The 27,986-nt window shown below is 39.3% G+C and overlaps 1 protein-coding gene across 2 annotated transcripts; it reads left to right on the plus strand.

The window, feature by feature from the left end:
- The first annotated feature begins 4,150 nt into the window (after nucleotides 1-4,150).
- LOC119917226 (carbohydrate sulfotransferase 15-like) lies at nucleotides 4,151-23,002 on the plus strand. 2 transcript variants are annotated; one of them, XM_038737437.1, is made up of 8 exons: nucleotides 4,157-4,584; nucleotides 16,213-16,843; nucleotides 17,832-18,171; nucleotides 18,852-18,995; nucleotides 19,849-20,005; nucleotides 20,225-20,381; nucleotides 22,140-22,287; nucleotides 22,390-23,002. In XM_038737437.1, the coding sequence occupies exons 2-8, from the start codon at nucleotides 16,379-16,381 to the stop codon at nucleotides 22,578-22,580; spliced, it is 1,602 nt and encodes a 533-aa protein (XP_038593365.1). In that variant the 5' UTR covers nucleotides 4,157-4,584; nucleotides 16,213-16,378; the 3' UTR covers nucleotides 22,581-23,002. The 2 variants fall into 2 exon arrangements, with proteins under 2 accessions (XP_038593366.1, XP_038593365.1); XM_038737438.1 differs by lacking the exon at nucleotides 22,140-22,287 and having other exon boundaries at nucleotides 4,151-4,584; nucleotides 22,390-22,561.
- Nucleotides 23,003-27,986: the final 4,984 nt, after the last annotated feature.

Below are 27,986 nucleotides of genomic sequence, written 5' to 3' on the forward strand. Positions count from 1 at the left end.
AGCCTTTGTAAAAAGAAGTCATAGTTCTTCACAAAACAATTGCATAAAATGGTGCAAACACAACAGTTTCAACGGAGGGCAATTTCAAGGTTCCTAGTTCAAAAGGTGAGTTTTAAACCTGCAGTAACAGTTGTTTCTGACCCCTTGGTGGCAGCAGAAACAACTTGTGAACACAACATTGACATATCACCTTTTGAGGTAATATGCAACGATGGAGCCAGTGCCCCCCCCCCCCCCCCCAAACTTGCCAAACCTACACAAGGGTCACTTATTTTTGACTTGGCATTAATCACGCTGACAAAGAGATTCCATTTCCTCTAACTGCCCTTGGAAGGTTAAGCAGGGTGCAGAGAGTCTAGATTGAAGCTTTCTTCGGTTTTATTTTCTTCCATCTTCCTAGGTATCAAAAATCATTATAGATCACCGTAGTAAACTCTGTGAAAACTACAAAAGTTGTACAAAATATATAAGTACCTTAATGCACATTTTCACTTAAGATAAAATCAAACATGCAACAACAATAAACCCTATTAAATACACTTTTTTAATGACCATCACCATTTATCCTACACTCTTCCCAATATGTACACATTTACAATACCCTTTAAAACACAATGCTACTGGCGACTGCGCAGAGTGATCTGCTCATGTTTACACCATAGTCAAATGAAACCAGCTTTCAAAAATACAGAAAAATATATACAGTCACTAAAATCAATACAGTTCAAATGACGCTAAGAGGTCAGTTACATGGCAGCTTCACAGTAAAAGCCAAGCAGAGATGATAAATATCAGGTCCTGTATAACATTATGATAATCTTAGTGTGGTGCTTGATAGCTAGTCATTATAATTAAGTTTGATACATAGCACAAAAGGCCAGCCCAGGGTAGGGGGATATGCTTGGCTGCAAAAAAAAAGCCAAATATCTTATGCTATTTTGTCATTGACAGTGAGCACCAGCAGCAGACAGTTTCATTTTATGATGGCGTTACGATGATTTTATATTATCTTACTATCTTCATCATTAATTTAATTAATAATTTTTCATTGTCATCATCATGGCATGGTACACACACTACCTCCCTGTGCCTCCGTGAGAGTCTCTGTTTCCCTGCATGTTACTCCCTGCTTACTGCCATTACAATCTCCTCCTGCTCACTCTGTTCCTCAGCTTCCCTGTCACACACCTGCTCCTCTTCATGGCCATCTCCTCCTTCCACCTGTTGCAGCTACTGCTGTCGCCATAGATGTTTCACTCTGAGCCAGAGCCAAGGCATCTGACACCAGATGCAGAGAGGACAGTGGGGGAGGGGCAGCTCAGTAGGAAATGTAATTGGGCCAGCCTAGTGTCGTTATAGAAAATTAACCAATGGGCAGTGGCCTCTGCTTTTTGGGTCTGGCCCCCAAGGTGTGTCGGCACCACCGGTACACCAGATTACCAGTTAGGCACAGGCTATAAGGAAACGTCATAATCTTACCTCTTACCAGCACTATACCAAGCAGAAAAACTGAAGATATTAATGTCTTGTGGTGAAAGTGAACCGTAACAGTAAAGTTGCAGTCTGACAGCTAAACAATGAGCTGAAGTTTACTATAAAGCTCAGGAAAGCTGAGGAAAGCTGCAGAATCAGGTGATAATTCTCTGAAGGTTCATCAGTATGAGCGACCCAATTCACATTGTCATTTGATACACTATTATTATATAAATATTGATTTTAGTCGCTTTAAATAAAATATTTAAGGAAGATGTGTTTAACAAGACTACTGCCATGCTAACAGAGACTGTACTGTACGAGCAAATACAAATATCAGCATGGTAACAACATGCTCACCATTCTAATATAATGATTCACCATCTTAATTTGGCATGTTAGCATGCTAACTTTAGCTTGTCAGCACTAAATACACATAGGCTACAGCTGAGGATGCCGGAATTTGGTTCATAATCCAAAGTATTGGACAAATTGCAATTTTGACCAGATAATGATGCTAAAATGTTATAACAATTTGTGCTGTGGGGAACATGACAGTACCAAATTGAATGGCAATCCATACACTTTTTGATGGGAAATCTCAGTCTGGACCAAAGTGATAGACCAGCAGATCAACATTGATATCCCTAGAGTGAAATAATCATTGAATGGTGTGTTTGAATCTACATGAACATAAACCACATCCGATACATACAACCTGATCAAAACTCTGTGGGGATATCTTTCAGTTAGCCTGCATTCAGTCACATAGCTTGTGCATCTCTTTGAGATGAGAATAAATCACAATCAATTTAACAGGAATTAACAGCAATTAGACTCGGAGCCTCATCCATATGGATAAGCTCTAAAGGGGTGGCAGTTTATTCAAATGAGACTTTATCTTTACAGAGCAGCGTCACTTTCCCAGGGCAGGCTCTTTCACTTGTCAGAAATGAACCATCTCACCTCTTTAAAGTTGCAAGCAGTGGGAGCTCCAAAGATGAACATCATGGCAGCCCTCAACATTTCATTTCATTTCTCTTTTTTTCTGTTTATTCCCCACAAGAAACAGATGTCATGACGAATGGCTAGGGAGCCGGCTTTCGACAACAGAATTAATTTCCTTCCTGTAAAGGGGAAGAAACGTGTCAGTGACAGGGTTTATGTGATCTAGATTGAACTGAAAGTATTTCATTTAATCGTGATAGGTCTTTTCACAGTGTTAAACCCATCCATGCTGATAAAAACTGTAACAGGAAATGCACTTTGCTTTCTTGGACGTACTTTGTTGTTTGTGGTGTCTTTTTTGGATTTAATGACAATGTTGACAATGTGATGTCACACTTAATGTTCACAATGCTGCTGCAATTGAGTTTAATATGAATATATTTTCATGTATATATAAAACATCAGATACATTTCGGCCTTATAGAATGAAAGAAAAATTCTCATTAGCAATCATTGTGTACCACTGCTGAAACAAGGAGATGTCAATTGTAGAAAAGACACTGACATCAATGATATTAATTGGTAGTGATCATACATCTACCAGTACTAAAAATATGGTTGGTTAGCTTACAGTACTCTTTCATGTATTCAACTTCAAAAATGTATACCTCTTCTCAAGAAAATTTGCACCAGGTAAAAATAGATAAGGCAGGTTGTGGGATAATTACTGGATCAAAATAATAAAATAATTGATTCCAAATACTGTGACTCCCAGTTTGTTCTGAACATTTTAGATACATTTTTTCCTTCAGAATCTCAAGATTTGAAAGTGTAAACAGCAAAACAAGCCCACATACTGTATGTTTCACGTGGATAAATTGGATAAATAAGAGTATTTTATAAAGAAATTGATGAATGCAATTGTGCCACATTTGTGTGGACCTGCAGTTCAGTTTTGTTTCAACAGAACGTGTGGTTTTATCATTAGGCCCAATGTGCCATTGTGAAACATCCACACTGACTCCCACTCACACAGAATGAGTCAACTAATGAAGAAAAACATTTTCCATTAGTTTAGAAGAACATTGTGGCCTCATTTAAAAACCAGTGATAACCACCTGTCATGTGAATGTGACAGCTGCTCCAGTGATAATAAGTTATACTGTAGATTTTAGGTAACCAATAAAGGACCTGAATAGGCAATATTGCTTACAAGAACATGAGCATTCATCAGTTCACTATAACAACAGTTAAAAGCCCAATTTAGAAATTAAAAATCTATTATTAAGAAAATCATACACTGAATGATAAAGTATGAGCTTCAAAGATCTTACATGTTGTCCAAATCACTCAAGGCCTTACAATGTTTTGCTTGAATTCCTTTTCATCTGTGTTTCAAAATGGACAAGGAGTGAACATCCAAACAGAGATTAAAAATACTATGGGGAGTGTTCAAGGCTGGAGAGCTGCTGTGTATTCAAAGACTCTGCTTTGTTCATTAAAATTAAACTGGTGTAATGCAGCCAAATTAAAACAAAATGGAGCATTTACAGGAAATGGTGTGGATGTTATGGTAGTGATTTCAGTGGAACTTCATTAGGACACATGGGGCATTTAGAAATAAACACAATGCTAATAAAAAGAATCCCTAATTAGAATAATTGTTTAATGAAGTAAGGTAGGTGAACGATTATCCATTTCCACACTGCGACCAATAGGTGACCCAAAACCCGTTAGAGAAACTGGCAGAATTAGCCTGCATGTATTGATTTGCCTTTAAAGTGCCGTACCATTCATCATAAATGCGCCTCAAACCTAGTCAATAAAAGCATTTGGAGGCTGAAATGCATACAAGATTGGTTCTGCTGCCGGTGTTCCCTGCGCTGCTCCACAGGCGCACCTCCCCTCTCTAGTCTTCACTCTCTATCGCGCAGGGGGAGCTCAGTCAGCTGGAGACTCCGGGAAGTCTCGCATTTCCGCGACAAATTGCAGCCGGCGTTTGTCAACATGTGAACACCGTTCATGCTGAGGATACGTTCCCATTTATTTCACTCAACGTTTCATGCAGACACCTGTCGGGACGTTTTAATCGCCTTGATTGGTGGTCATCATGGATCGTGAGCGGCTAAAGAGGCGCCTGGATTAAACCCACTCAACTCCGGTGTGAGTATCTTTGTTCAGCAAAATTTAACCAATTACAAACACAGTGAGGAAAATTGAAAATTGTGAGATTTATTTATTTATAGAGATTATTCTTTAGCCGAATTACGTTTTTATTAAATTAGTCCATAATAATAAATAATAATAAACTATAAAGTCCCTGAAAAGCATGTGTTTAAGACTTTGTAAGGCTTAAAAAGATCCTGGTTACATTTTCTCCCACACTGGAACAGCTGCATATCTCCCTCTCTGGGGGGTAAAATAGTCTTGGTCTACCAGAGACTGAATCACAAACAGGACTGTGTTATGATGCAAGGATACACTGCTGTAAACATTTGTACACATACTCCCAACATCTTGCACTTTTCTTGTAATTGTTTTTCTTTTGATTGTAATACAACAAACTGAAACGTTCTCTGCCAACATCTGATCATACAGATTTCCACTGGCTAATTCCTTCCATTATGCCTAAATGGTTTCTCTCGTGCATCTAAGCAAACAAACCCTTTGAGTGACTTTTGTATTCTTTTTCCAGCTCATTGCGAAGGTTTGGTTTGAAGTCTGGGGTGAGATCTGTTGATGTATGAGATGTTTGTGTACTCACTGTTCCTGTTTGACATTTAGTTAATTTTCCTCCCCTGCTTCCCCCATTCTAGTCTATTAAAGGCGCTGCAGCTCTGCTCAGGGTGCTGGGTGGAGGTCCTGACAGATAGGCAGATGACCTTTGGACAAACCCAACTCTGTGGACTCTCAGTGCTGCTTCTAAATCACTAAAGTTGTATTATATTGATAATTGGAGGGAGAAAGAGTGGGAGCTGAGTGCAACAGAAGGAGGACTAGATGTAATATCAGTTGGTAGCACCTCTCCATACCCCATAAATTGCACACACCCATGCCAAACCTCACTCAGGCTGCTGCACCCAGTCCTGCAGTCTGTCTGATCTACTGGGCAGGAAGGTTTCAGGTTGCCCCCGGAGTTTGCGGAACAAATGTGTGGAGCTCCTGAGAAGTCAATGCCATGCTTCTTTTGGCAAGGGCTGACGTTGGAAGGCTTAGGTAATTCTGAAAGTATGAAAGGGGAGAGAGAGAGCGAGAGAGTTGTACCATGTCAGATTGTTTAGACTGGACTCTGGGGGTCTACCACAAATGGAAGAAAAGGATTCTGTAACAGAGAACATTAGGAATGTGGGAGGATTGCATGATACTTAAGTGGCAACAGCTCCAAGCTTCTATTTAAAGAGTTGGTATAGTTTTTAACTTCAGATGACAACAATCTACAGTAATGCAATACTGGCACTGAGTTATTTCTAACATCAACTTTATTTCAGAGAGGATGATTCAGTGTACTCAAACTTTTTAAAATCTGTCACTTCCTTGTTGAGTAATTTTCCTGGTGAATGATGTTGTTCACGGTGATTTTTGTTTTACTTCTCACTCCGATGATGTGTTGTTTGAACAGCACATACTTTACAGTTGCAACGGAAAGTGTTCTCATCCACTGCAGACTTTTTAAAATGTAATCTGTAATTTGTCTCCTCCAAGATTGAGTTGTTTGGTTGAATTTGCATGTACCACATAAAAAGAAAGCTTATAACCTGTAGTAAAATTACTTAATTAAATGAATCCATTCTGACACACTTAATGACCATGGTCAGTACATATGTTGATTTACACTGCAGATTGAGTACTTAGGCCATTATGACTCATATTGCTTTAGAAACCAAGGTTATCCTGAAATGAAAACACTTTTACAACACTTCACCCAACATTTTAACTTTACTATTTAAAGACTGGCTGCAATCTTTAGCTAAGATACACATTTGACCCCCAAATGGAATAAAATAGTAAAAATTCATGAAATGCAACAAATTAAAAATGTCTTTAATTAGCTACATACATGCTGTAGCTTTGAATGAGATCCACTCTGAGTCACCAGCCAAGACAAATATTTGTTTAAAAGCATTATAATGTGTGATCAGGCAAAGTGAAGCACAGACACTTAAGTCATGACTCATCAATAAGATATAATTATTATGTTCATGACACATAGTAATTACAGCCCAATTATAAAGGTTTAATTATTTATTAATTATTGGTTTTATTATTATTATAAGTATGAAGTTTTACTGCTTACACCTTTTAGATACATATTGACTGTGTGAACAGCTTTTGACTCACAATAAAGCAATCAAATACGATCAAGCTGCTACTTCGTCGTGTGGTGATGTTTTGTGTGTGCGAACAAGATTTCTAGTAGTAGGTTATCACACACAATCAAAAGCAGCAGCAGTTGAACAATGCTGGCAGGTTCTGTCTTCAAGTGTTTTTCGTTACATAAGCAGCATCCAAATGCACTCCTGGTTGCAACTCAAGAAAATACATGTGTCAAGTTTGAGGAGAGCATCATGCTTTGGTTGCTAACCAAAGTCACAGCCGAGCTTTTGCCACTTTCTGTCCATTGATTAGGTTAATCAATAGCAAGAATGTAATCAGGCAGAGGAGTTTCCCTGTTCAGAAGTAATTGGCTTGTTTTACCGTAGTTTATAATCTTTGAGCAACAATAAAGAAGAAGTACATGCTGTTTTGTTGCCATTTTCGACTAGAATCTTGGGGTTATCAACAAAAATCAACACGCTGAATCAGACTTTTAATGATCTTTATTCACAACAATTTCCTTCGATATTGTGTTAAGAGCATTTTGTTCTGACAGATGAAAGTCCACTGTTGTCAAATGTTCTTGACAAGACGGTATTAGCCTTTTTATCATTTTGTAATCATAACAAAAACGGAAAAAAAAAAGTTTTTATTGTAATATTTAGAATTATGTAATCTGAAGGGCACATTAAAGGATCATTCCAGTTTATTACAACTCTGATTTGGGGTCTATTGTGAACATTATACTCACATATGCTAATTGCAAAGTTAAATGCAGAGATTTAGGAACACAGATGAAGCAAGAAACATGGCTAACCCAAGGTTGGCCTGAACGTTTTTGGAAGAGAAAACAAAGGTGAAATTAAAGCTTTCAAGGTTTCAGCGTTTGGCGGGCCCTCGCACGTGTAATGCATCTAGGTGTGAGGCGGCCACGTTGTAGATTCTGGAGCTCTGGCAGTGTGGCTGTGAATTTGGGCTTCGGACGCTGCACAAACGTGTTAATCATCACTTCCTGTGTCCCCTTTGTGGCGCTATATAGTGCAGATGTGAGCTTGTACACTGAAGTTAAATTCCTCTTCATGGTGAATCATTGATTTTGGATGCCACGCCACGGACACGCCGTTTCACAAAAACGTCGGTCGGACTAATTCTCTAGGAGGAGTTCGTTAAAGTATGAACTGTAAAAAATCCAAAAATAACCATAAAATTCAAAATGGCCGAATTTCTCTTGTGTTTAGGGCATTGCTCCAAGAGGCTTTTTTGTACTTCTGGACATGATACATGTGCCACTGAAATTTCGTACATGTAGGTAAAACATGCTGCTGGGGCTGCTTCATTGAAGGTCACTTCCTATTGCCAGTAGGTGGCGCTATTACTATGGGTGAATGTTGTCTTACATGTGTACAGGGCAAGACTCTTATCAAACATGTAAACTCTGGTACAGATGTGAGCATGTACAGTCAAGTTACAACAACTTCCTGCGTCATGGCGAAGAGTTGAACTTTGCCGCCACGCCACCGCCACACTGTTAACTGCAAAGTCATAAATTTAACAGCATGGCTTCATCAATGCGTTATGGGCTTTCTGGGACAGTTCTAAAGTTGATATGTCCAACCTGCTAGGAGTAGTGCATTACGGCGCAAAACGTGTCCTTTCCTGTTGCCAGCAGGTGGCGCTATGACTTTGAGTGAATATTGGCATATAGATGTTTTCAGGGTGCGACTCTTATTATACATGTAAAGTTTGGTGCAGATATGAGCATGTATACTGAATGTGCTGATCCCTGTTTTACTGACACTACTGACCCCCGGTGGACGTTGACGGTGGTTTTAATTTTCTTAAGTTTAATTTTCCTTCCACCATTTTGTTTTCAGTTGAGCAAAGGGCTATATACCATGTGCACGCAAGACAGTTATTTCTTTTCGATCGAGCCTTGGAAAAGATATGTGAGTGAGCCACATGTAACCATTTACATGGTCATCTTTAGTTCATACTCTATGGATATGTGCTATATGTACTGTTTGCTGTATACTGATTCATGCTTCGTATTGTATTTTGTTTAGTTTTACAGAAACGACCATCAGTAAAGCCTCAGTCTGTCTTACATACGGTTTTCTGGAGTTTTTGTTCGCTATCTGTCTAGTATTGCTCAGGACAGCAGTCGTGAGGACAGAATACTGAAGTTATAACAACTTCCTGTTTCATGGCGATTCATCGATTTTTGGCAGCACGCCATGGGCAAACTGGTCCACTGGTAATAACCATTTACACAACTTAATTGTCAGTGGGTTTGCACTGCACAGCGAAAATTTGAAGTCAATTGGATTAATCCCCTAGGAGGAGTTTGTTAAAGTACAAAGTGTGTAAATTGCCAAAAATGACCATTAAATCCATAATGGCCGACTTCCTGTTGGGTTTAGGCAATGACTCCAAGAGGCTTTTTTGTACGTCTGGACATGATGCACTTACCACAGAAATTTCGTACACGTAGGTGAAACTGCTCTGTGGGGGGCGCTAGCGAGCCATTTTGCCACGCCCATGTGCGAAACCCATAAAATCACCACTCCTGAATTTTGTGAAAAGTTTGGTGAGTTTTCGAGTATGTTTAGGCCCCTAAAATTGACGTTACTTTGCAGAAGAAAGAAAGAAAGAAAGAAAGAAAGAAAAAAAAAAACCCTTCAGTTTCAATAGGTACCTCATGATCTGTCTGTTGCGAACATCCATCACAGTTTATCAAGCGCCCCCAGAGCAGTGCTGTATTGTGAGATAATTTTGGCTTTGTGACCACCATAGGAATTGCAGGTGACACCCAGACCACCATAGGAATTGCAGGTGACACCCGCTGACTAAAAAATACTTTTTGCCATGCAAAGTCATTGCAAAAATGTACTGTAAAACATATATCCAGGTCCAATAGAAATGACAAAATCTTGAGTAGCCATGTAAGTAAATTATTTTAATGGTATACATGTGTTTCAGAATCAAGTCGCCAGGCTGAGTCAGAGAAGGACTCTAATATGCATGCTCTATTAGATCAAAAGCCTGTTCTCTGCTTGCTATTAATGTCACATTGGTTTTTAAGTGCTGCTAGAGCAAACAACCTGTAGCTATTAAAAAAACATACACGCACAAATGTATACACTTTCATCCATGTATAAATATACAGTTTAGCTGAGGACAACATCTGCACGCCAGATGTCAAGGTGGACTCTGGTGATCTGGCTAATCAAGACAGATACCACTATTAAACAAGAAGTTTAATATTTCTGGTGCTTTTCTTAGTACGTGTCTGCTTTGTTTATTCTGTACTATTGCTTCAACAGTCTGCTTGTTTAACAGATTAAGGAGTAAGATTCCTGTGGACAAACATCATTCTTCAGTGACAGAAAACCATCTTGCTCATCTTTTCTCTTAGTTGGAAGGGAAAAGGAAAGAGAGGACTAGTCCAGCATTATGAGATGGATGAAGCCCACTTCCTGAGATATCTGTGCTCTCAGGGAGCTGTTAGAGTTCCTGCCAAGATTTCATCCATAATCTGATTGTGAAAAGGACCAAAGAAAGAAAAAAACAACAACAGATCTCTGAGTACCTCTCAGCAGGGAGTAATTGTTGTTTTTTGTCCTTCAAATTACTTTGACTTTTGATTTCTTTGTCACCCACATACAGAAAGTTTCATTATTACCTCAGTTTGGTATCCCATCCATCTTTGCTTGACTTCCCTATCAACAGGGAGGCTGTCTTATTTCCTTTTGTGGCATTAGTTTCTCTTGTGCCTCCCATTTCCCAGCGTTGGGATTCAGCCAGGTTCCAGTCTCAGTGTACTGTACAAGGTCAGGCTCTTTACACACTTATAAACATGAAGACATGATTAAAATATGTGTCAGGAGAGGCAAGAATATGCATGTTTGCGCTGAGTGCTGACTCTTGGAACTGATTGTCTCCTCTCTTTAACTGACTTTAACTGGTCACAGTGGATCCTCTCAAGGTGTTCTTCACATTTGTAAAAGCTTTATTACATGCTAAGATTTTGTAATGTTGATACTGAACAGAGCTGAACATCTGCATACAGCATCCTGCATTTTGTCTCTGGATGAGCATTGTGGGAATTTTCTGTTGCTGTTTAATTGGTATCCTTGCAGCACAGAATGGGTTGCAGCTGATTTTTGTCAAAGAGGGTATATAGAGAGGAATAAATGAGAGGGTGCAAGACAGTGTTTAAGGAGCATGGCTGGGTGTGTCTGAGTGCATCAAGTGTGAATAAATGTGTATGTCAGAGATGCTGACAAGTCTTTGAGCTAGAGTCCAAGTCAAGTCTCAAGTCTCTCGTGGTTATAATGAATGTTGTGTCACCTGCTGCGTTCAAACCAGGCTGCTTATAAAACTGCATAGCTATAAGGAATTCTGTAACTGTGACCTGTTTTTCACTTACAGAGCACAAACATGTAGCCTGGTGTGTCTACAATTAATGACAGCTCATTACCTACTGTAAGTCAACACATCCTCCAGACTCTCAAACCCAGTGTGACGTTAGGCTACTAAATAAAACTGTAACCTTTTTGCAGCCGACGTTAATAATTAACGTGATGGAAGACAGCGGGACGTAAATGATTACGTTAATCGACCACCACAAGTTTGGCAAGTGATCAAATGCTCATTCATCTTTCCATAACAAACGACAGTGGGAGTTAACCTCGTAGGTCGTAGCTAAAGCAAGAAGCAAGCTAATGTTAGATGACCAATGCTGAGCTAGACATGTTCACTAACCTCAGGTTACTAAACTGTTTTGCGTTCAGCGCTTCTTTTGTTTGGGCCTGGTTGTATGAAGTTTTAAACCCAAAGTTTATGATAAATGGCACAGTAGCTGCCGGTGTTTGTTGTCCTCTCTCACGTGTGGAGCATGTGCAGCTGTGCAATCAGGTTTTAATATTCTGTCACCTTGTCTTCTATGTGAAGGAGGTAGGACACAATGAAAGCACACAGAAGGAACACGACATAGGCCTGTAGTTTGACAGTAGTAATTGTTAATATTTTGCAGTAGCACAGAAGGTTGAATTGCAAATTTGACACACAGCTGTGGAATCTGTACAGCTGGGGCTAATTAAAAATAATGAGCTTCATGGTTTGCCCATGTAACAGCCACAAGCTACTGATATGATGGCCCTTTATCACAGCTGAACATATTGTTATTACAAATCAGTTTGTGAGGTTCAGTACACTCCTGACAAGAGGTTAAAGACTTCATCTTAAAAGTTAAGAATCTAATTTTTGTATTTACAGTTAAAAGTGACCTATTCTACAATTCATGTGTGTGAAGACATGCTAATTAAAGCAACTATATGTAGAATTTGAAAACATCCATCTTTGGTGCCCCTGGTAGCAGTATCAGAAAGGTCACTGTGGCAGAGAGCAAAATATGAGCCTTCTTCGTAGTATAGAATTTAAAGCGAGCCCAATCATTTTCCACAATGATTGTCTCAACAATGCAGTTGACATCTGTGCTTCAGGGTTAAATATCTTAACAGGAGGATTGCTATGAAATGTGCTACATATATTGAAGGTCCCTAAAGGGTCAATTCTAATGACTTTTGTGATCCCTTGACTTTTCCTCTATACCACCATGAGACATTTTTTCCAGTTTTGTCTCAACCTTTGGGTGGCTTACCGTGAAATTTGGAACACACATTCATGGTCCCCAGAGGATGAATCACTGTTATTTCTTCTACCTATCCATAAATATAAATATGATATTTGATATAATCAAAATAAATTTGCTCCACTTGTTAAACACAACAAAAGTGACCCATGTATGTACTTTATCCAGTAGCTTCGTGACAACTGTGTGATAAATAATGTCGAAACATTCGGATAAAGATACAGAAAAAAAGATAAAGTAGTAGAGACTGGGGTTTCTACACACAGAATACAACATAAGGTGTAATTTCCAATTGGATTTTGATAGTTGTGTTAGAAAAAAGAGAGGAGACCATCACCAGAGATAACAGCTCTTGCTTTCTTGACCTCATGGGTAGAAATACAAACACAGGGGTTAATAAACACAAATAGTTTTACCCACTTGGCCTGAATAGATTCAACACATTGGATTGGATGTCTGCCCATTATTTTTTGTGATATCTTGAGCAAAGTTGATATTTTGACCTGAGGATGGGGAAAGAGGAATACTGTGTCCAAAATGGAAAAAAAATTCATCCTAAGGGAGCATGGCTGTGCTTTATAAATTCCACGTCAATCTGACCATTTCATTTAGCCCTTTCTCATAGAAATGGGAAATTTTGGTCAGGGGAAACAGATTTGAATTAATTCTCTGGGGACCATCAATATCCAAGCCATCAAAGATAACTGCTGTTGGTTGGTTTATTACTTTGGTCCAGACTTAAATATCTGAACAACTATATGATGAATTGGCATGTAATTTTGTGGATGAATCCTAAAAACTTTGGCGATTCCCTGAGCTTTTTCTCTTGTGCCACAATGAGGCTGAAGTTTTTGGTGTTTAGTGAAATATCTCAAAAACTGTTACATGGACGACAATGCAATTTGGTACACAGATTCATGCCCCCTTCAGGTTGATTGCAATAACTCTGAGAAGAGTTATTGCAAGAGTTTCTGGTTTGTGACTAAATACCTGAAAGCTAATGGAATTCCCATTAGCCTCAGTTTGAACTGTTGGTATTGTAATTTCAGAGAATGTAGACTAAATATAGACTAGAGAAAGATATTACCAGTACAGTAGCTACTTAGGAGAAAGGAAAACAACATCCAAAGAGAACATAGATCATACAATGCAGTAGATAGGTTTAGCCTATTTTAGATGTATGTAGCTTATACTTACTGTGCATCCTGATGGATGAAATAACATCAAGGCTTGCCTATTTAGGAAAAGCAGCCTTGAGTCTGCAAGATTCCAGATAATCTGACAAATTCACTGTGTAAACAACCCATTGCACCACCAACAGTTAATATCCCATTCTGGCTTTGATACCAGATCAGTCTTGATATTTTGTGCTCTTAGGACAACAAATGCATCTAATTTAATGATGAATGCAGGTTTTTATTTTGAGTCAGCAAGATTTTTGATGGTGGGGTTTCACCTCAGTCAATCCTACCTGCTCTTTGCTTCCCACCACAGATTGATTTCTAGACCAAAGAGGTCTAAAGGCTGTCTTTCCTGCTCTTTCTCACACTGCTCTCATCTCTGCTGCTTTGCTTCTCCACTCTGTGCTGTACCAATGACTCTCACTGTCCTCTGTCATATTTCCAAGTCTCTCTCTTCTCCCACACTTTTTAATGGGCATCATAGTTTGATAGTTACAGAGAACAGAAAGTATAACAATTACCTGTATTTGTACAAATAAAGATGTGCAGAGACATGAAGAAAATTACACAAGAGAACATTAGCATTCCTTGATATGATGCCTTACAAAACACTGCTAGAAAGGGCTCCACACTCACATTAAAAAAGCATGAAAACAAGTATGACAGTAACTAGTATCAGCAGTAGCACTATTCACTAATAACTCAACTATTAACTACTGTCGATGTCAGAGTTACACTTAGCCCACCTCTGTTATTTCATTAACTTAGGCCCATAACACCTTAGAATCAAAAATGAGTTCTTTACCCAACTCCAGTGTCTTCCCATGCAGGCTCACACACATTGCCATGCATTCCTGACAAGTCTGCAAGGGCCCAGAGCTGTGCTATTATGAAATCTAGAAGTGTGTAAGGGCTTTCTTCTAGACTTTTCAACCCCTTTGTGCACATATTGTGCAAGTCTGCGCTGATGTAGACTTTGCTTGAGTAACCCACAATTTATAGCATTGTTGCAACATTAAAACTGAGATGAGGGGAATAATAATAATATAATAATATTTATTTGTAGAGCACTTTTCAAAAACAAGTTACAAATTGCTTTAACAAGTGTAAAGACAATAATACCCAATGGAATGCTGTGAGCATAAGAAAATCAACACATGGAAGGAGCTGGCAAGACCAAATGTACATGTACACAGGTAACAAGCGAGCACTGTGTGTTAGTTGACTATCCTACAATGATATGATCATGATTGAAAATGTCTTAAAGGGGTACTCCAGTGATTTAGTATGGCACTTCTCATTATGCAACGTGGTAGTGTCTTTCATGAGACTCTCCCTGCCTAAATGCTGATGTCTGTCAAACTCCATTCCATGCCCTCAGTTAGGGCACAGGCTTTCTGTTAATTTTGTTTAGTTTCTAAACCCCGGTTGAGATAACCCGTAACGTAGTTCGCACCCTGACCCCGATGACATCACTATGATATCATCAGGGTTATTTCTTCAGGCTTTGGAAAGTTCCCTCCAAAGCAGCAGATAACTGCTGAAAACCTCCTCAGGCTTTTACCCACTTCAAGCATTGTCAAGTCATTTAAGAATTTGCTAGCAGTAACAGCTAGAGTAGGCTACAGGACAGGCTTGCCTTACAGTTATGATGGCAATCTGCCAAATACTTCTGTGGGTGGAGCTCCTCATTTACTTACAGTGATCAACTATTTTTGCTGGAATTGCTTTCATTACCTTAATGGAACAAAATCAAGTGATGTTGCCCATGTTGCCTGAGGTGTAGGGGGCTTTCATTAAACTCTGAATTTGCACCTTTAATGATTTAAGTGTGAACATGTTGAGTCACACAAGTTTTTATTGGCGGCAATTTGACAAGCCCCTGTTGTGTAGCAAGAAAGAAGCCCTGTAGAATGCTCCTTGTAGTTAGCTAGAACTGGTGCAGTGGGATTGTTAAATTTTGCAAACTCTGCAACAAAAGAAAAATAAATATGTTACTGCCTGAGGAAGTGTCAGAGAAGAAAAACATTTTACACTTCAGTGTCTGAAATGCATTAGCACTGGACCCTAGAAATAATAATACCTACTTTCTTATTAATCACGTGGAGGGAAAAGAGAACAAAATGCATGCACTTGTCACACTGCGTGCCCACCTGTATCAATACCTAACTTGGTTTTCTCTGTGAAAAACTGTGATCTTTAAAATAGTATTTCCTGGTTAACAAAACAGAGCTCTCAGCGGGCTTTTAGCTCACAGAGAATAATCGTGTGTTTTTAGTTTTGAATTGCAGAGTAACTATTTTTGTGACCTTGAAAGTCTCTTAATAGAGTTATTTTTGCATTTGCTATATATCCCTCATCATAAAGCAAGGGATCTCCATCCAGCAGACCACACACACACACTGCAGCTGACCTCAAACATTTTAGAGGTGACTTGCGCTATAGAAGAAAGTATAGCTTGAAATTCACATACTGGTGCCCCAGATGAGGAATAAAGCTCCCTCAAATACCCTAATATTAAAAATGGTCATTGTACCCTCAAAAGAAACTACAATGCTCCAAATTCAGTGAAAAGAAAACAGAAGTAATTTAAAAAGAAAGAAAGTCATGTGCTGTGTTTTTACAACTGTTTCTGATTTACAGGATAGGAGGACCTGATGAAGACTGGGGAGCATATAAGGAATGAAGAAAAATGATGAACTGCATGATGACTGGACACATAAGGACACACAACCTCCTGTAGGTGAAGCTCTGAAAGAAGAATTTCCCAGCTCCATTTTCTACGTGCCTACTCTGCTTGTATGTCAGTATGTCATTATCAGACTGCATAAATGGAAGCAACACCCAAACGGACCACCATTACAGCCTCCACAGCTTGCCCATGGCTGAAAACTATGGGAAAAAGACATTTTTTGACTTCAATCACACAAATGTGCCCGAAACTCTGGATGTCAAGTGGGTGCCCCTCTTGTCATTGTCTAACCTGAGGAGCATCTCAAAAGTCAAAGTGGTTAGCTTCCTGATTGGCTTGACACTGACGTTCCTGATCATGGCTTCCTACATCCTGACATGGGACAAGAAACGACTTTTGCTCACGCCCTCACCCTTTCAGCTCAGATCTGTGGGTGTCCCGAACAGCACAGCAACAGCTGACGATTCTTCTGAAAAGATTTTAATAGACATGAAACTGCTGGTGAAAATCATCAGCTCCAAACTGGAATACAAACCTAGGAACGTGCCTGATGAAAAGGATGTCATTGAAACGGACTCCCATGTAAGTCTGTGGGAAAACGGTCTGTCCCATTTTCATCAGTAGACCAACTAAAATAAAAAGGCTGTTTTTGTTTTTGCAGTGTTTTCATCCAACAATGACAAAAATATGCTGGCAAATGATAATTCAGTCTATACTGGAAAATTTTAATAAGCAACCGATCATTTGTTTGTTGTCAAAAGTGAATTGTAGGCGACTGACAAATAACAAACACCTTACAATCAACCCTGCAGTAAATGGCTGTTTAGTGAAGCTTATAATACCCAGTGTTTGTTGAGACTGACAGAGGTTGTTGATGCAACATGTTTTTAGGGCTTTTAAGTAAATATCAGGTTATGTGTTGTTAAGGGCCTTCTGACTGCTGTTACTACGTGCTAATGTACTGTAATTGGTAAGTTTGGTATATGTTCTCATCTTACTTTTCCACATTGTCCTACATCATCTTGCAGTGTTTAAAAGCTAAAGCATCAGCAATCCTGACAGTTAAAATGTAAATCCCAGTTACAGAGGTAGCAACACAAGTGAGTCAGTAATACCAATCAGTACAAAGTGTCAGTGATAGATTTTTTAAAGAATAATGAAACTAACAACTGTACAAAATGGCCAAATACTGACGGGCTAAATGCATCAGTTGCAAAAATGTAAAATCATGTCTTGTGGCACTAAATCATGGATTTTTTGATACTTTTGATGTCATGAGAACTTGTAACCTTTTAACAGTGTAAATAACATGAATTTAAGGTGATAAATAGTTGCTTTTCTCCGTGAAAGTAGAAACTGCCATCTTTTACCAGACACCTTAAAAGTCCCATAGATACTGAAAGAGTACACTGTAGAAGGACTGCTGCAAGAGTAACAAATGTTACCTCTGACAGTTTCAATATCCTTCTCAAAATCATGATTTACCAAAAGGCTACACTGTTCTATACAGTGTCCCTGTTATTTTGTCCTCCCTCTGAATTGCCTAATGTCATTTTGTTCCTCTCTGCAGTTGTTTTCTGTAATTCCTCGCCATTTCCTGCCCAGCATCAAGAGCCCTTGCTGGTATGAGGAGTTCTCCAGTAAACTTGGCAATGATCTGTACAGGAGGAACCTCTTTACTCTGCGCTCAAAGAGCTTCAGGGGAGTGTGTGACCGCCTGAGGACCAACTTCCAACAGCACTTATACCACAGAAACGGCAAAGTGTTTCGTCTTCGCTGCTTGCCGTTCTTCTACATCATCGGCCAACCAAAGTGTGGCACAACGGACTTGTACCACAGGCTGCTGCTGCATCCGGAAGTCAAGTTCAACACGATGAAGGAGCCACATTGGTGGACGAGGAAACGCTTTGGCAAGTTATCAGGAGATGGTTATTTATGAATGTTTCAATGATTTAGTCAAAAGTTTGTTAAAGCTAGCCGATGGATGGAGAGATATTTAATTAAACAATTACTGAGTAAATAAGGCAGATTAATGGATAATTAAAATAACTGTTCATGTCAGCACTGCTGTTGTGTCCTTATTTCTTTTTCCTCTTTGTCTTCTGCCAATGTGCCTAAATGAACATTTAAAATGCACAACATAAATTTAAAACATAAAATTTTGATTCAGAATTCACAATCAAATCAAGAGCAAATCATTTTTAGTATAAAATGTTCAAATGTAGTGATAAATAAGATAGAAAACTAACCCACCACCAATGACTACAGCTGAAGAACAACTGCAGCTGCTTTCTAATAAAATGCTCCATTACTTCTTTTCACTTTCACTTTACTTTGAGCCACTTGCTGGAAGTGCTGTGTATTAACTGTATTATGTAAAAAAACCATTGTACTGTGTCTGTCATCTGCCTGTTTTATTTCCCTGTATTTACATAGTTCTATGTTTGTGCATGAAAGTACTTTGTGAGTCAAATTATTTTTATGTGCTGGCAGACCTGACCAAAACACTTTTAATTAAATTAATTATATGGTGAAGAAATCTATTAAAGAGTATATAATGAGTGTTATTTTGGTATAACTCTGCTTGCAGGTTATATCCGTTTCAAAGACGGCTTCCAGGAAAAATTTCCTGTGGAAGATTATCTGGATCTGTTTGACTTGGCAGCCTACAACATCCAAGAAGAAATCAGTGGAAATTCATCTGGAGACCACCACACACTCCAGCTCATAACAGGTGAACACATGTGCAAGTGTTTATGTGTGTGTAGGTGGATATGATTAAGTATTGTTAGTGACCATTGTGCATCAGACAGAAGAATCTCTTGCCTTTATAGTTTTCATTTGGTATTTTCTGAAGACCTTTGAATGGTGAAAACAATTGGATCCTGACGATGATTCAAATTACAGCTCTCTCATCTCCCTTTCCTTTATTGTCAGGCCTCCCTCATTTTCAGTGGATTTCCCACAAGTGGCCCTGACCTCAGGAGCACTATAGTGGTGCTCCCATTATTCTAGATATTCTGTGGTCAAAGAGAACAGCATAGTGTCTTTTGAAGTGTACACAGAATCTCAAATGTCTCTGAGTGTTGTCATAACCACCTTTATTCACTTTCTATGCATCTGTGATTATACATGAGGTTGACTTTGCCCCCCTGGACCTAGCCCTGAGAGGGAAATCCTTAATATTAACTTGGTTATGCAGGTTTTTCTTCTATGAAAACTGTGCTGATGATGTGTTTTGCTTACTTGGCTTTAGTTGCTGAAGTATAACAAACTCCTTATTTGGATTTTGCATGGTTACTGATATGAAATGACACTATTCATTTCTTTAATCTAAAACGCGCAACTGTAGTGTCACAAATCTGTTCAAGTGTAGATTAGAAAGACACCATGTATAGACAGCAGACAGACCCAGATAAGGAAAGTGTTTGCAACATCTCTTGCATATTTTGGCCTGAAATTCAGCTCAACCTTGTTACATTCTTATGCCTGAGTGTCTGTACTTCTCATTTTCTTGTTTCTTCATCTGCATTTTAAATGAACTGTTGTTACCCAAAGTGATGCTAAGACTGTCAATGTCTTGCCAGGTGAAGCCAGTGCGTCCACTATGTGGGACAACCAAGCCTGGAGCTATCTTCACGGAGACAGGGAGGAGACAGAGCCCCCGTTCCTGGCCCAGGACTTCATCCACACAGTCCAGCCTGGTGCCAAAATAATCATCATGCTTAGAGATCCAGTAGAGAGGTACTGTAGAGAAATCTATCCACACATCTGCCTGTATAGATACAGATGTAATTTTCTCTGGTGAAACAATTTGGTTTGGATTGCTACCAATGTATTTTCCTATAATTTGTCATTGTTGCAGAATAAATTTGTTTTAAATCATAACTCCTATTGTACATCCAGCAAAATGTCCTTTTGTAGTTCCAACTGGCTTGCAACTCTGTTTCTTCCTGTTCCCAGGCTTTATTCTGACTACCTGTACTTTAAGATGGCCAACAAGTCAGCAGAGGACTTCCATCAGAAGGTCATAGAGTCTGTACAGTTGTTTCAGTCCTGCCTGTCTGAGAGGTCACTTAGGTCCTGCATCTACAACACCAGTCTCTCCAACACCATGCCGGTTAGCTGAAATGATGTTCTTACTTTTCTGAATGTCAGTTTGCACAAGAATAATTACAGCTTATAAATCCATATTTAATTGAACCAAACAACATCCATCCAATTTCTTCTTTGAGTATTTCTGCCTCCAAGCGGTTGGAAATGGATATTACTGCACTGAAGTGCATCTCATTCTGTGCAGGGAAAAATACAACCAGCTCACTGCCCAGAGTGACTCCAGACCCTTCAGCATATATCCTGTCAGGCAGCGCTCCCTCAGGAGTAAGCTGAGTTATGAGCTCTGTCGGTTGTCACCCCTAATCACAACATGAAGGTGACAGCACTGTTATCTTGGGAGTTTTACTACAGTAAAAGCAGCAATCAGCTCGACCTGAAAGCATTGGAACAGACATAGAATCCATCTCAAATCACACAGAAAGATTCAGGAGAAACACCATTAGTTTCTCTTTGTTTACATGATGAAGATGAGGGCTTTCAAACCTATTGTAGTTTGTGCCACTCTACTAGGCACAGTATCTTAGTTTCAGCTGTTGGTGTTATGCTGTGGTGCCCTCTTAAGGATTCATAGTGTCAGTGCATGTTGATTAAATAAAAATATGTCACTCTTAATTCAACAAACAGGAATAAAACAATGACTTAAGGAAGGAAATGATCATTACAATTATTGCTAAGTGTGGGTCACATTAGTTAGCTTCACATTAGAAGTATAATTTGCTCTTCCCATTTATACTGAATGCATTCATCATGTCCCCTGTTGGTTTGTTTCAACTTGTGACTGCTGTTCCTGTAAAAACAAAACTGTGTTCTGAGTGTTGATTTTTGAAACACCTTCCGGTACATTGTCAACAATTTGACAACAACATTTTTTTTTGACTGGTCTGACCTTAAGCACGCTGAAACACGAGCTGACAGTTTCACTTTCTAGTCCTAGCACTTGTGCGCTACACTGAAATAAAGAAAGAGCTCAACATGTTCACAAATCTCTTTGGAGATAGTTGTTGCTTTGAAAACTCATATTAGTATTGATAGCAGAGCTCTTTCTGTAGCTGACCCGTCAGTGTAACAGTATTTTTAATAGTGAGAAAGTTACTTTAAAGTGTAAAAATTGAAATTGATAGTTATAAGGCTTGCTATACTCTTTATTTTTCTTACTGTCGACAAATACTGTGAAAAAGAACAAAACCAAAAATGTGAATTGGTAGTTAGTTTTAAATGTAAATTCTTAAAGATGATCAGAAATACATACACTTTTTTTAAAGGATAAATCATTTCTTAAATAAATTAGCTCCTGTAGTTTTTAGAATATGTTTGTCAAACAGCAGTAAATAGTGCCAGTGAAAGTGAACTGCTAGTTCTCTCCTTATGCACATATTGGCGTGTGAGAGATGCACTGCAAGCTAGCACATCAACATAACATTACTGTTATCTGCAGAAGTCAAGCATGGAGAGGAGGAGACAACACAAGTTTACGGGATTGTTGTTCCCACAGTTCACTTTCATGGTGTTTTTTTCTCTTACCTCATTACCAGAAGGATAGTTCCGCTTCATCCTCTCATCAAAGTTGTAAACATTGACACCCACTTTGACAGTCTTACCATGCGTAGGGTAATTTGCAGGTCCCTTATGCATAGTGAGTGTCTAGGGTATCTGCTAGGCTGGCACCGGCAACAGAGGAAAGCAGTCAGGCCAGAACATGACTACATAAAAAAGTGGACATAGCCACCATGACGTCAACCGTTGGTTTGATTTTTCCTCACAGGTGAGACTAAATTTGGGGATGTACATCATCTTCTTACTGGACTGGCTGACAGTTTTCCACAGGGAGCAGATTCTAGTTCTCCGACTAGAGGACTATGCAGCCAATCTTAAAGTGACAATCAAGAAAGTTTTTGATTTTCTGAGTGTAGGTATGTATACAAAAAGCTACAGTAACAGTGGCTGATTCTTTCACAAGCCTTCACTTTCGTATTGTTAAGGACTCTGACACCAACCTCCCATCCTCCACGCAGGTCCCCTGTCGAAGCAGGTAGAGACAGCACTGACCAAACGGCCCATGTCTAACACTCGGCGGGCGGCAGACAGGAACCTGGGTCCTATGCTTCCCGCCACCAGAGACCTCCTCAGGGAATTTCACCAGCCCTTCAACCATAAACTGGCCAGTGTGTTGGACAACAAAGCCTTCCTCTGGAGTAACACCTGAAGGGTCATGAGCATGGGCAAAATGTGGACAGATGTGAATGACCAACCAGAGCTGAAAGCTACATCAGGAATGCCTATTGATAGAAATGAATTAACAAAGGGAGAACTCATACGCCGGTGTATAGTTGTAAATGGAATTATATGAAGCTCTGAATAAGAGTGTGAGTTTTGTTTGTGGTATTTATTTGAAAGAATGTGAGTGACTCATCCAATCAAGATGATATTTAAAAGAAACTGAATTTGTGTTAAAATTTGATGTTTTACATTGTTAAAAGGCCATTTTACTGCTGCTCCACACAATGCACTGTTAGAGTCTCCACTAATACAATAATGTACACCTCTTGATAAAGTTTTTACTTAACTTATGGTTTAAAACGCTGGGTTGAAATTCACATTACAAATTCTCATTCACATAGAGAAACATTTCCTGTCCTGTTTTTATTGTTAATTTTTTTATTAACAAGAAAGATAAAAAAAATCATTTCAGAGATTCTAAAAGAGAACAGTCCTCACATAGGCATACATAATTTAATTACAGCACTGATTTGTGCACAATGTGTGTCTGGGGAAAGTCATCAGGGAACATTCTGAAAGCTGAGATATCTTAATACCAGCAGTTCTTGTGTCGTTAAGTGTTAACCTCTTAAACCTCACTGACCCGGCAGTGGGTCAGTCAGTAGGCCTACACAAACTCATAGTGCAAACTGTTTGAACCTATACAAATTTAATGGAGATCTCAAAGTAGCACTGAAATGATTAGTCCAAAAATCAACTGATCACTTGAAGCAACATTTTGTAAGAGTTGGTGTGACCCCTACCATTTCAGAGTGCAATTCACCGCTTTCATAAATAAGGACAGCTGTTGTCTTTGTTATGATAAATATTACCATCGAAAACTAGCAAGTTGACAACTTTACTAACACAGCCAAACATCAAGCAAGCCAACAACACAAGACATAGCAAACCAGCTAATAAGTTAGTACTTACTAGTCCAACAGAAAGAATGCCAGCTCAGAGTCTCTCATGCAGCCTTTTATTTCAGGCAGCTCCATATCCGGGAGCCTCTTGCATGGTCACTCCCTTTTTCTCTTCCATAGGCTCAGGCAGGACACCAGCACTCTCTACCAGCTGTTATTTCATGGTAGAAAAGTTACATAATGTTGCTTGGTTGCTCACTGCTAGCTATAAATCTTGAACTGATGTCAGCAAACATACTAGATAACACACTTGGACATCTGTAATGTTACTGTAAGTGCTCTTGCGTCGTTCTAGCTTTGTTGGCTAGCTTTATAGGTCTCTTGCTTGGTCAGTCTCTTTTTCTCTTCCTTTCTTCATCTGACAATGTCTTCTTAGGTCTCTTTGCAGTCTCTGCCATGATATCCACACTTACAATACCGAGCTAGCTTCTTCCAAAGAACTTAAATTGTATATTATATACTCTTCGCTTCTTCTTATAGCTTGCTTGCTGTTGGTGTGAGACATGGTGCCTTTAGAGTTAGATTTCAATTCGGGATTCCAGTGTTACTTCCGCAAGAAGCTCTATTACAAGTCAGTGTACCATAAAAATTATTTTGAAGCTGTAAGTTCATTATCAAGCAGATGTTCTCTTGTTCCATTTTCTCAAATTGAGTATTTGCTGTTTTATTTTTTTTATACAGGTTTGTACAGGTCTTTGAGTTTTGGACTATTGTTCACACTAAACACGCAGTTTGAAGGTGTCACCTTGGGTTCTAGCAGATAGTGATTTTCTGACATTTGTTACTAGAAAAACATTATTGAAGCACATATATTTAAAATACTTCCACGCGATTGGATGGATAAAAAACATGGAGTCTTGGCTTTAAATATTTCACTCAGTGTACACACTGTATGTACATCATAAATAGCTTTAATGAATAACTGTACCAAAAGGGTACAGAATACTGCCAGTGTGCAATAAGCATTTCAACAACCTAAATGCTACTTTAGGGGAAGTAAAAGGGGTAAACTGGATGGGAAGAAATTAAAAACAGCAAAACAACAACAAAAAAAAGGCATTGTAGAGTAGATGTGTTTGAGTGAAAATATGTTCATGTTGAGAGATCATGCTGAGATCAATTCAATTCAATTTTATTTATATAGCGCCAAATCACAACAACAGTTATCTCACAGCGCTTTTCATAAAAGAGCAGGTCTAGACCGTACTCTATGATGCTATTAAGGGAAGCCCAACAATTCCCACCAAGAGCAAGCACTAGGCGACAGAGGCAAGGAAAAACTTCCTTTTAAGAGGCAGAAACCTCGAGCAGAACCATGGCTCAGGGTGGGCGGCCATCTGCCTCGACCGGTTGGGGTGAGAGAGAGAGAGAGAGAGAGAGAGAGATGTAAGGAGAGAGAGAGAGAGATGTAAGGAGAGAGAGATGTAAGGAGAGAGAGAGGGGAGGGAGGCAGCCTACACAATATACACACAGAGGTACACACAGTGAAGGTAATGTTGCTATAGACTAAATGAAAAATGGTACAGATATTTATAATAGTGTTAATGGTAACCATCGTAATGTTAATGATTATAATAACAATAATAACAATAAGACTAGCAACAATAGTCGTTGCAGCAGAGGGTGTCGAGCAGGAACACGGGGGCAGCAGGTGACCCGCAGCCACAGATCCAGACTCCACAGCTCCAGAGCCAGAAAACCTGCAGGAAGTGATAGGAGAGAGGAGAGAGACGAGAAAGCACAAGACTACCAGAAAGGGGAGAAGTTGTGTTAGTAACATGCAATAATGGGATAAGGTTGCATACAGAGGGAGAGAAAGTAGAGGAGAGAGGAGCTCAGTGCATCATGGGAAATCCCTCGGCAGTCTAGGCCTATAGCAGCATAACTAAGGGATGGTTCAGGACTACCTGAGCCAGCCCTAACTATAAGCTTTATCAAAGAGGAAAGTCTTAAGCCTACTCTTAAATGTGGAGATGGTGTCTGCCTCCTGAACCCAAACTGGAACCTGGTTCCACAGGAGAGGAGCTTGATAGCTGAACGTTCTGGCTCCTAGTCTACTTTTGGAGACTCTAGGAACCACAAGTAACCCTGCATTCTGGGAGCGCAGTGCTCTGGTGGGGTAGTAAGGTACTATGAGCTCTTTAAGATAAGATGGTGCCTGACCATTAAGAGCTTTGTAGGTAAGAAGAATGATTTTAAATTCTATTCTGGATTTTACTGGAAGCCAATGCAAAGAAGCTAAAACAGGAGAAATGTGATCTCTTTTCCTGGTTCCTGTCAGAACACGTGCTGCAGCATTCTGGATCAGCTGAAGAGTCTTAATGGACTTTTTCGAGCAGCCTGATAATAAGGAATTGCAGTAATCCAGCCTAGAAGTAACAAATGCATGGACTAGTTTTTCTGCATCATTTTTAGACAGGATGTTCCTGATTTTCGTAATATTACGTAGGTGAAAAAAGGCGGTCCTTGAAATTTGCTTAATGTGAGACTTAAACGACATGTCCTGATCAAAGATAACTCCAAGATTCCTCACAGTGGTGCTGGAGGCCAAGGCGATGCCATCCAGGGAAACTATATCTTTAGATAATGCGTCACGGAGGTGCTTAGGCCCCAGAGCAATAACTTCAGTTTTATCTGAGTTTAACATGAGAAAATTACAGGTCATCCAGGTTTTAACATCCTGAAGGCACATTTGAAGTTTAGCTAACTGATGAGTTTCATCTGGCTTGATCGATAGATACAACTGAGTATCATCTGCATAACAATGAAAGCTTATGGAATGTTTCCTGATAATATTGCCTAAAGGAAGCATATATAAAGTGAAGAGGATTGGTCCAAGGACAGATCCTTGAGGAACTCCATGAGTAACTTTGGCGTGCATGGAGGACTCATCGTTAACATGTACAAACTGAAATCGATCTGATAAATAGGACTTAAACCAGCTTAGAGCGGTTCCTTTAATGCCAATGAAATATTCCAGTCTCTGCAATAGGATCTGATGGTCAATGGTATCAAATGCAGCACTAAGATCTAATAAAACCAGTACAGAGACAAATCCTTTGTCTGATGCAATAAGGAGGTCATTAGTAATTTTCACCAGTGCTGTCTCTGTGCTATGATGAGCTCTAAATCCTGACTGAAAATCCTCAAATAAACTATTGCTCTGTAGAAAGTCACACAGCTGTTTAGCAACTGCTTTCTCCAGAACCTTAGAGAGAAATGGAAGGTTAGATATAGGTCTATAGTTGGCTAAAACATCCGGATCAAGTTTGGGCTTTTTCAGAAGAGGTTTAATTACAGCTACTTTAAAGTACTGTGGTACATAGCCTGTTGATAAAGATAGATTGATCATATCTAGTATAGAGGTGCTGACTAAGGGTAGAACATCTTTAAGCAGCCTAGTCGGGATGGGGTCTAAGAGGCAGGTTGATGGTTTAGATGAAGAAATTATTGAAGTTAGTTGGTAAAGATTGAGGGAAGCAAAACAGTCTAAACATGTATCTGGTTCTACAGCTGTTTCTAAGGTTCCTGAGTTAAGAGATAAGTCGGTGCCAATTGAGGGCAGGTCTTGGTGAATTTTGTCTCTAATAGCTAGAATTTTATCATTAAAGAAGCTCATGAAATCGTAACTACTGAGAGCTATGGGAATACTTGGCTCAATAGAGCTGTGACTCTCTGTCAGCCTGGCTACAGTGCTGAAAAGAAACTTTGGGTTGTTCCTATTTTCCTCTATTAATGACGAGTAGTAGGCTGCTCTGGCATTACGGAGGGCCTTCCTATAAGTTTTAAGACTATCTTGCCAAATTAAACGAGAATTTTCCACTTTGGTAGAACGCCAATTCCTCTCAAGTTTCCGTGATATTTGCTTTAATTTGCGAGTTTCAGTATTATACCATGGAGCTAACCGTCTTTGTTTTAGTATTTTCTTTTTCAGAGGGGCTACAGAGTCGAGTGTCATTCGCAGCGAGCCTGCAGCACTATCAACAAGATGATCGATTTGGGAGGGACTGAAATTAGCATAGGAGTCCTCCGTTACTTTGTGACTAGATAATGTATTTAGAGCTGATGGAATCGCATCCTTAAATTTAGCTATGGCACTATCAGACAGACATCTTGTTCATTTTTGCCCAATGGCGAGTAGTTCAGCAATACAAACTCAAAAGTTATCAAACAGTGGTCGGATAAAGAGGGATTCTGTGGGAACACCACTAAATGTTCAATTTCAATACCATACACCAAAACAAGGTCGAGGGTGTGGTTAAAACAGTGAGTCGGTTCATGAACACTCTGAGAGAAGCCAAAGGAATCTAACAGAGAGATAAACGCAGTACTGAAGCTGTCATTCTCAACATCCACATGAATATTAAAATCCCCTACAATAATAACTACAAATACAATACACTATAACAAAAAGAATTGGTTGCAGTGAT

This window comes from Micropterus salmoides, unplaced genomic scaffold, assembly GCF_014851395.1.
Source record: "Micropterus salmoides isolate LMB-PRFRI ecotype aquatic unplaced genomic scaffold, ASM1485139v1 Ms_hic_scaffold_22, whole genome shotgun sequence".
NCBI classification, from domain to species: Eukaryota; Metazoa; Chordata; class Actinopteri; order Centrarchiformes; family Centrarchidae; genus Micropterus; species Micropterus salmoides.